This window comes from Mustelus asterias, chromosome 30 (assembly GCF_964213995.1).
Source record: "Mustelus asterias chromosome 30, sMusAst1.hap1.1, whole genome shotgun sequence".
In the NCBI taxonomy this organism is placed as follows: domain Eukaryota; kingdom Metazoa; phylum Chordata; class Chondrichthyes; order Carcharhiniformes; family Triakidae; genus Mustelus; species Mustelus asterias.
The window spans coordinates 18,747,232-18,757,218 of NC_135830.1; the positions used below are offsets into that span (position 1 = coordinate 18,747,232).

A 9,987-nucleotide genomic window follows, 5' to 3' on the forward strand; every position below is an offset into this window, starting at 1 on the left:
AACACGGTACGCCCTGTGTAAACACGGTACGCCCTGTGTAAACACGGTACGCCCTGTGTAAACACGGTACGCCCTGTGCAACACGGTACGCCCTGTGTAAACACGGTACGCCCTGTGCAACGCGGTACGCCCTGTGCAACGCGGTACGCCCCGTGCAACGCGGTACGCCCCGTGTAACGCGGTACGCCCCGTGCAACGCGGTACGCCCCGTGCAACGCGGTACGCCCCGTGCAACGCGGTACGCCCCGTGCAACGCGGTACGCCCCGTGCAACGCGGTACGCCCCGTGCAACACGGTACGCCCCGTGCAACACGGTACGCCCCGTGCAACACGGTACGCCCCGTGCAACACGGTACGCCCCGTGCAACACGGTACGCCCCGTGCAACACGGTACGCCCCGTGCAACACGGTACGCCCCGTGCAACACGGTACGCCCCGTGCAACACGGTACGCCCCGTGCAACACGGTACGCCCCGTGCAACACGGTACGCCCCGTGCAACACGGTACGCCCCGTGCAACACGGTACGCCCCGTGCAACACGGTACGCCCCGTGCAACACGGTACGCCCTGTGCAACACGGGACACCGTGTGACTTCTATACAAAATATTAAAACCTATAATTGGGCTGGGGTTTATTAACATCAATGAGCATCGTTCAGTCCTGGGTGTGATCAACAACAAAATCCAACTCCTGCAATCACTGATGAACTCGCTGGTGTTTCAGTAGGCTGGATGACTGAGAGAATCCCTTCCCACACTGGGTGCAGGTGAAAGGTCGCTCCCCAGTGTGAGTGCGCTGGTGTACAGAGAGATAAGATGATCGCCTGAACCCAGTCCCACAATGAGAGCACCGGAACGGTCTCTCATCAGTGTGAACACGTTGATGGCGCATCAGTTCCCTTGTACTTTTGTAGCACTTCCCGCAGTCTGGGCATTTGCAAGGTTTCTCGTCAGTGTGAACTAACTGGTGCGAAAGCAGGTTGGATGACCGAGCGAATCCTTTCCCACACTGGAAACAGGTGAACGGCCTCTCCCCGGTGTGAACTACCTTGTGCGCCTTGAATGCCGACGACTGAGTGAATCTCTTCCCGCACACAGAGCAGGTGAACGGCCTCTCCCCAGTGTGGACTCGCTGGTGTACCGTCAGATGGGATAATTGCCTGAAGCCAGTCCCGCAGTGAGAGCAGCTGAACGGTCTGTCCTCGGTGTGAACACGTTGGTGACGCCTCAGCTCCCAGGAGCTTTTATAACATTTCCTGCACTCTGGACATTTGAACGGCCTCTCCCCAGTGTGAATTCGCTGATGTATGGTGAGGTGAGACGATCGCCTGAACCCAGCCCCACAGTGAGAGCACTCGAACGGCCTCTCTTCAGTGTGAACATGCTGATGACGCCTCATTTCCCAGGAACTTTTATAACATTGCCTGCAGTCTGGACATTTAAAAGGTTTTTCGTCAGTGTGAACCCGCTGGTGGACAGTGAGATGAGATAATTGTTTGAACCTAGTCCCACAGTGAGAGCACCTGAACGGTCTCTTATCGGTGTGAACACATTGATGGCGCTTCAGTTCCCAGGAACTTCTGTAACATTTCGTGCAGTCGGGACATTTAAAAGGTCTCTCCTCAGTGTGAACTCGTTGGTGCGTCAGCAATTTCGATAACTGAGTGAATCTTTTCCCACACTCGGAGCAGGTGGACGGCCTCTGCCCAGTGTGAACCCGCTGATGTTCCATGAGGTGGGATGTCCGAGTGAATCTCTTCCCACACTCGGAGCAAAGGAACAACTTCTCCCTGGTGTGAACTCGTGCAGTGTGGTCAGATGATCGCCTGATCCCAGTCTCACAGTGAGAGCAGCTGAACAGTCTCTCCTCAGTGTGAACTCATTGCTGGATATCACTTCCTGGGAACTTTTATAGCTCTTCTGGGCATTTAAAAAATCGCTCCCGAGTGAGAACTCATTTGTGTGTCTTAAGGTGGGATGACTGAGTGAATCCCTTTGCACCTCTGGAGCATTTGCACCATCTGCCCCCAGTATGAATATGTCAGTGAGCCAGCAGGTTGGATGATGGAGTGAAACCAGTCAAACACACAGAGCAGTTGAATGGCCGCTCCCCGGTGCGACTGCGTGATGAGTTTCCAGCTCACATGGAGAACCAAATCCCTCCTCACAGTTCTCAATATTCCATGGTTTCTCCCGGGATATTTACATCTGTTGCTCCTGAGGCCAGATGATCAGCTGAAGCCTCGTCCACACAGAGAACAATTTCATTAACTGCGAACAATGTTTTTTCCCTTCAGTGTTTAAAATCCAAACGATAACCAGGTTACCATTAACTGGACAGCTCCGTCAGATCCTGTGATGTTTGGTCAAAGATTCCTGACTGCAAATCCTCCTGTTTTGACACCCTGTGAAATTGATTTAAAACAGAAAGAGAGAGTGAGACAGAACCCACAAAAAAGGGCAGGTTGTGAAATTGAGCTGAATGAATCTGGTAATTTGTGGAGCCGATATGGGCGGCACGGTGGTTAGCACTGCTGCTTCACAGCTCCAGGGTCCCGGGTTCGATTCCCGGCTCGGGTCACTGTCTGTGTGGAGTTTGCACATTCTCCTCGTGTCTGCGTGGGTTTCCTCCGGGTGCTCCGGTTTCCTCCCACAGTCCAAAGATGTGCGGGTTAGGTTGATTGGCCAGGTTAAAAATTGCCCCTTAGAGTCCTAAGATGCGTAAGTGAGAGGGATTAGCGGGTAAATATGTGGGGGTAGGGCCTGGGTGGGATTGTGGTCGGTGCAGACTCGATGGGCCGAATGGCCTCCTTCTGCACTGTAGGGTTTCTATGATTTCTATGATACTAGGAAAAAGTGATGAAAACTGCTGGATTGTCATAAAAAACTCAACTGGTTCATTCATGTCCTTCAGGGAAGGGAATCTGTCACCCGGTTCAGGTCTACACAAGATGTTGCCTCTGTGGGAGGAGAGAGAAAGAGGTCGGTGCATAGGGGAGTGACTTTACACATCTATATCACAACCAGAACTTTAACAGAGTATCCCAAACCCTCAACCTCGACAAACTGGAAGGACCAGAGTAGCAGGGATATGTGAACATCATCAACACCAGGTTCCCCCCCAAGTCACACACCATCCTGACTTGTCTGATACCCAGAACTGGATAAAGAACAAAGAACAATACAGCACAGGAACAGGCCCTTCGGCCCTCCAAGCCCGCGCCGCTCCCTGGTCCAAACTAGACCATTCTTTTGCATCCCTCCATTCCCACTCCGTTCATATGGCTGTCTAGATAAGTCTTAAATGTTCCCAGTGTGTCCGCCTCCACCACCTTGCCTGGCAGCGCATTCCAGGCCCCCACCACCCTCTGTGTAAAATATGTCCTTTGATATCTGTGTTAAACCTCCCCCCCTTCACCTTGAACTTATGACCCCTCGTGAACGTCACCACCGACCTGGGGAAAAGTTTCCCACCGTTCACCCTATCTATGCCTTTCATAATTTTATACACCTCTATTAAGACTCCCCTCATCCTCCGTCTTTCCAGGGAGAACAACCCCAGTTTACCCAATCTCTCCTCATAACTAAGCCCCTCCATACCAGGCAACATCCTGGTAAACCTCCTCTGCACTCTCTCTAAAGCCTCCACGTCCTTCTGGTAGTGCGGCGACCAGAACTGGACGCAGTATTCCAGATGCGGCCGAACCAACGTTCTATACATCTGCAACATCAGACCCCAACTTTTATACTCTATGCCCCGTCCTATAAAGGCAAGCATGCCATATGCCTTCTTCACCACCTTCTCCACCTGTGACGAACGTGGAACAGAAGATGAGTCGAAAAAGCTCCACTCTCCAGCCACTGACTCTATTCCTCTCCCAAGCAACTCTCTAAAATTGAACCTCGCTGTTCACAACCTCAGTGTGAGATTTTCACCCCAAGCTGAGCTTCCAACCACACAACCATGTCATCACCCAGACCACCTATTCATTTCCACCTCAGTAACATCACCCAATTCCACCCCAGTCTCAACTCATCTGCTCCTGAAACTCTCTCCATTCCATTGTTGCCTTCAGGCTTTGTTATCCTAATGCACTCCAAGCGAACCCTCTGCATTCCTGAATCATAGAGTCCCTACAGTGTCGAAGAAGGTCATTTGACCCATCAAGCCTGCACCGACCACAATCCCACCCAGGCCATGTTCCCATAACCCCGCATATTTACCCTGTATAGAACGCTGGTTAGGCCACATTTGGAATACTGCGTCCAGTTCTGGTCGCTGCACTACCAGAAGGACGTGGAGGCTTTAGAGAGAGTGCAGAGAAGGTTTACCAGGATGTTGCCTGGTATGGAGGGTCTTAGCTATGAGGAGAGATTGGGTAAACTGGGCTTGTTCTCCCTGGAAAGACGGAGAATGAGGGGAGACCTAATAGAGGTGTACAAAATTATGAAGGGTATAGATAGGGTGAACGGTGGGAAGCTTTTACCCAGGTCGGAGGTGACGATCACGAGGGGTCACGGGCTCAAGGTGAGAGGGGACGAGGTATAACTCAGACATCAGAGGGACGTTTTTTACACAGAGGGTGGTGGGGGCCTGGAATGCGCTGCCAAGTAGGGTGGTGGAGGCAGACACGCTGGCATCGTTTAAGACTTACCTGGATAGTCACATGAGCAGCCTGGGAATGGAGGGATACAAACGAATGGTCTAGTTGGACTAAGGAGCGGCACAGGCTTGGAGGGCCGAAGGACCTGTTTCCTGTGCTGTACTGTTCTTTGTTCTAATCCCCTGACATTGGGGTCAATTTTTAGCATGGCCAATCAACCTGACCTGCACATCTTTGGGCTGTGGGAGGAAACCGGAGCACCCGGAGGAAACCCACGCAGACACGGGGAGAATGTGCAAACTCCCATTTTCTCCAGGTGACTGTACACCCTGCTGCCCATGTTCTTATTCACATCAAATCCTGTTCACCGATCATCCACTGTGTTCACTTACCAACAAAGTTTGGTTTCTGTTTAATACCAAAATTTTAAATTATCGTCATTGTTTCCAAATCTATTGACAGTGCAATCACTACTATCTTATAATCTTCTTCAAGTTTGCAGACGACACAAAGATAAGTGGAAAAGTGAATCGTGTGGAGGGTGTAGAAGGTCTGCAGAGAGATTTGGACAGGCTGAGTGAGTGGGCGAGGATCTGGCAGATGGAGTATAACGTTAACAAATGCGAGGTTATTCACTTTGGAGGAAATAATAGCAAATTGGATTATTATCTAAATGGAAAAGAACTACAACATGCTACTGTGCAGAGGGACCTGGGGTTCCTTGTGCATGAAACGCAAAAACCCAGTCTGCAGGTGCAACAGGTGATCAAGAAGGCAAATGGGATGTTGGCCTATATCGCAAGGGGGATAGAATATAAAAGCAGAGATGTCTTGCTGCATCTGTACAGGGCATTGGTGAGGCCGCAGCTGGAATACTCTGTGCAGTATTGGTCCCCTTATTTGCGGAAGGATATATTGGCCTTGGAGGGAGTGCAGAGAAGGTTCACCAGGTTGATACCAGAGATGAGGGGTGTTGATTATGAGGAGAGACTGAGCAGATTGGGTTTGTACTCGTTGGAATTTAGAAGGCTGAGGGGGGATCTTATAGAGACCTATAAGATAATGAAGGGGCTGGATAGGGTAGAGGTGGAGAGATTCTTTCCACTTAGAAAGGAAACTAGAACTAGACGGCACAGCCTCAAAATAAAGGGGGGGTCAGTTTAGGACAGAGTTGAGGAGGAACTTCTTCTCTCAGAGGGTGGTGAATCTCTGGAATTCTCTGCCAACTGAAGTGGTGGAGGCTACCTCGTTGAATATGTTTAAATCACGGATAGATGGATAGGAGGGAATTAGGGGTTATGGGGATCAGGCGGGTAAGTGGAACTGATCCACTTCAGATCAGCCATGATCTTATTGAATGGCGGGGCAGGCTCGAGGGGCTAGATGGCCTACTCCTGCTCCTATTTCTTATAAGACCATAAGACATAGGAGCGGAAGTAAGGCCATTCGGCCCATCGAGTCCACTCCACCATTCAATCATGGTTGATTTCAACTCCATTTACCCGCTTTCTCCCCATAGCCCTTAATTCCTCGAGAAATCAAGAATTTATCAATTTCTGTCTTGAAGACGCTCAACGTCTCGGCCTCCACAGCCCTCTGTGGCAATGAATTCCACAGACCTACCACCCTCTGGCTGAAGAAATTTCTCCTCATCTCTGTTAAAAAGTGACTCCCTTTTATTCTAAGGCTGTGCCCCTGCGTCCTAGTCTCCCCTGCTAATGGAAACAACTTCCCCACGTCCATCCTATCTAAGCCGTTCATTATCTTGTAAGTTTCTATTAGATCTCCCCTCAACCTCCTAAACTCCAATGAATATAATCCCACGATCCTCAGACGTTCATCGTATGTCAGGCCTACCATTCCTGGGATCATCCGTGTGAATCTCCGCTGGACCCGCTCCAGTGCCAGTATGTCCTTCCTGAGGTGTGGGGCCCAAAATTGCTCACAGTACTCCAAATGCGGCCTAACCAGTGCTTTATAAAGCCTCAGAAGTACATCCCTGCTTTTGTATTCCAAGCCTCTTGAGATAAATGACAACATTACATTTGCTTTCTTAATTACGGACTCAACCTGCAAGTTTACCTTTAGAGAATCCTGGACTAGGACTCCCAAGTCCCTTTGCACTTTAGCATTATGAATTTTGTCACCGTTTAGAAAATAGTCCATGCCTCTATTCTTTTTTCCAAAGTGCAAGACCTCGCACTTGCCCACGTTGAATTTCATCAGCCACTTCTTGGACCACTCTCCTAAACTGTCTAAATCTTTCTGCAGCCTCCCCACCTCCTCAATACTACCTGCCCCTCCACCTATCTTTGTATCATCGGCAAACTTGGCCAGAATGCTCCCAGTCCCGTCATCTAGATCGTTAATATATAAAGAGAACAGCTGTGGCCCCAACACTGAACCCTGCGGGACACCACTTGCCATTCTGAGAAAGAACCTTTTATCCCAACTCTCTGCCTTCTGTCTGACAGCCAATCGTCAATCCATGTTAGTACCTTGCCTCGAATACCATGGGCCCTTATTTTACTCAGCAGTCTCCCGTGAGGCACCTTGTCAAAGGCCTTTTGGAAGTCAAGATAGATAACATCCATTGGCTCTCCTTGGTCTAACCTATTTGTTATCTCTTCAAAGAACTCTAACAGGTTTGTCAGGCACGACCTCCCCTTACTAAATCCATGCTGACTTGTCCTAATCCGACCCTGCACTTCCAAGAATTTAGAAATCTCATCCTGAACGATGGATTCTAGAATTTTGCCAACAACTGAGGTTAGGCTAATTGGCCTATAATTTTCCATCTTTTTTCTTGTTCCCTTCTTGAACAGTGGGGTTACAACAGCGATTTTCCAATCCTCTGGGACTTTCCCTGACTCTGTTCTTATGTTCAGCCACATAACCCTCCAAGACCTTTGTGTTCATCTATTTCCATTATCTTCAGCCTTCCTGATTTTAATCACTTCACCATTGCTGACCATTTTTTCTTGCCCAAGTCTGAAGCTCTGGAATTTCCTCCTTTAACCTCGCCGTCTGTCACCCTCACTTTCCTCTTTTCAGACACTCATTAAAACCTCTCTCTTTGAACAAGCTTTAGATCACCAGCCTGAATATCTCCTTACATAGCTTGATATTTCTGCAACGTTTCTGTGAAATGTTCGATTACATTAAAAGGTGCTAACTCAATATTGTCGTTGATTTGGACATATATCATTTTCCTTCAGCATTGCAGGGTTAAAATCCTGTAACAGACGTCACGGTGGCACAGCGGTTAGCACTGCTGCCTCATAACACCAGGGACCCAGGTTCGATTCCCGGGTTGGGTGACTGTGCGGAGTCTGCACATTCTCCCCATGTCTGCGTGGGTTCCCTCCAGGTGCTCCAGTTTCCTCTCGCAATCCAAAAGACTTGCTGGTTAGGTGCATTGGCCATGCTAAATTTATTCTCCGTGTACCAGAGTGTGGCGACCAGGGGATTTTCACAGTAACTTCATTACCGTGTTAATGTAAGCCTACTTGTGACACGCATAAATAAACTTTAAATTTAATCTGCCAGCGTTGTGGGAGCATCTTCACCACACGGACTGCAGCGGTTCAAGAAGGTCAAACATCATCTTCCCCACAGGTAACTGGGGATGGGGAGTATTTGCTGCTGGTCTTAGAATCTTAGAATCCCTACAGCACAGAAAGAGGCCATTCGGCCCATCGAGTCTGCACCGACCACAATCCCACCCAGGCCCTACCCCCATATCATAGAACAGTACAGCACAGAACAGGCCCTTCGGCCCACAATGTTGTGCCGAGCTTTATCTGAAACCAAGATCAAGCTATCCCACTCCCTATCATCCTGGTGTGCTCCATGTGCCTATCCAATTGTTCCTAAAGTGTCTGACTCCACTATCACTGCAGACAGTCCATTCCACACCCCAACCACTCTCTGCGTAAAGAACCTACCTCTGATATCCTTCCTGTATCTCCCACCACGAACCCTATAGTTATGCCCCCTTCTAATAGCTCCAGCCACCCGAGGAAATAGTCTTTGAACGTTCACTCTATCTATCCCCTTCATCATTTTCTAAACCTCTATTAAGTCTCCCCTCAGCCTCCTCCGCTCCAGAGAGAACAGCCCTAGCTCCCTCAACCTTTCCTCATAAGACCTACCCTCCAAACCAGGCAGCATCCTGGTAAATCTCCTCTGCACTCTTTCCAGCGCTTCCATATCCTTCTTATAGTGAGGTGACCAGAACTGCACACAATATTCCAAATGTGGTCTCACCAAGGTCCTGTACAGTTGCAGCATAACCCCTACATACTTACCCACTAATCCCTCTAACCTACACGTCCCAGGACACTAAGGGGCAATTTTAGCATGGCCAATCAACATAACCCGCACATCTTTGGACTGTGGGAGGAAACCGGAGCACCCGGAGGGAAACACACGCAGACACGAGGAGAATGTGCAAACTCCACACAGACAGTGACCCGAGCCGGGAATCGAACCCAGGTCCCTGGGAGCTGTGAAGCAGCAGTGTTGACCACTGTGCTACCGTGCCGCCCTTGTCGGTGATCCCCAAATCCCAATAGCAAATTTTACAAATGTGTATCTGTAAAATAGATTAAAAGCAAATACAGAACAAAAACTTGTTCTGGAAACAATACTCTTTGACATTGTACTCACATTTGTCCATTTAACAACCCGAGAATCTGCTTCCCTAGTCAATTTCATATTGGAAACTTCTGGCTCAACTGAATGCTCGGGGTAAAACCCAGCAGCAGCTTCCCCTCCAACTCCACCTGATACAAGATCCAAAGGGAATTGAAGAAGCTGCTGTCGACACAGGAGCCGCTGGGAGGCGCTGTGGGGACTCTGGAGGAAAGGGCTGCGGAACAAAGATGGCGGCCGCCCAACCCGGGCCTGGTCCCGGGAAAAATCCCAGGGCTGACAAATCGGGAGCCGCAGGCTCTTCTTCGGGCCTTGCGGGCCTACAGCGAGTGTTTGTGAAGCCCCCGCTCCCTTCCCAACCCGACCCCCGACCCCATTCCTCCCTCCGCCCAACCGACTCTCACCCCCCTTAGGAAACGCGTCTCCCGCACTCGCCGGGCTCCGAGCAAAGTGACACTGCGCATGCTCCGGTGTCGTGAATAGGGCACTTTCACACCGCATGGCATGTTGGGTAGACACAGTAAGAGGTCTAACAAGAGGTTTAACCTGTTGGACTTTAACCTGGTGTTGTTAAACTTCTTACTGTGTTTACCCCAGTCCAACGCCGGCATCTCCACATCAGGTTTAACAACACCAGGTTAAAGTCCAACAGGTTTATTTGGCAGCAAAAGCCACACAAGCTTTCGGAGCTCCAAGCCCCTGCACTCACCTGAAGAAGGGGCTTGG

At 49.9% G+C, this 9,987-nt stretch overlaps 1 protein-coding gene across 3 annotated transcripts; it reads right to left on the reverse strand.

Annotated features, from left to right (window-relative positions):
- Positions 1 to 540: 540 nt before the first annotated feature.
- LOC144480787 (uncharacterized) lies at positions 541 to 9,692 on the reverse strand. 3 transcript variants are annotated; one of them, XM_078200384.1, is made up of 3 exons: positions 9,277 to 9,692; positions 2,895 to 2,961; positions 542 to 2,406 (listed from the first exon to the last, which is right to left on the reverse strand). In XM_078200384.1, the coding sequence occupies exon 3, from the start codon at positions 1,731 to 1,733 to the stop codon at positions 699 to 701; it is 1,035 nt and encodes a 344-aa protein (XP_078056510.1). In that variant the 5' UTR covers positions 1,734 to 2,406; positions 2,895 to 2,961; positions 9,277 to 9,692; the 3' UTR covers positions 542 to 698. The 3 variants fall into 3 exon arrangements, with proteins under 3 accessions (XP_078056511.1, XP_078056510.1, XP_078056509.1); XM_078200383.1 differs by lacking the exon at positions 2,895 to 2,961 and having other exon boundaries at positions 9,277 to 9,657; XM_078200385.1 differs by lacking the exons at positions 2,895 to 2,961; positions 9,277 to 9,692 and having other exon boundaries at positions 541 to 1,880.
- Positions 9,693 to 9,987: the final 295 nt, after the last annotated feature.

Bases quoted from the DNA above. Each gene is read 5' to 3' on its own strand.
- LOC144480787 (XM_078200385.1), bottom strand. From the start codon at position 1,733: ATGGAACATCAGCGGGTTCACACTGGGCAGAGGCCGTCCACCTGCTCC.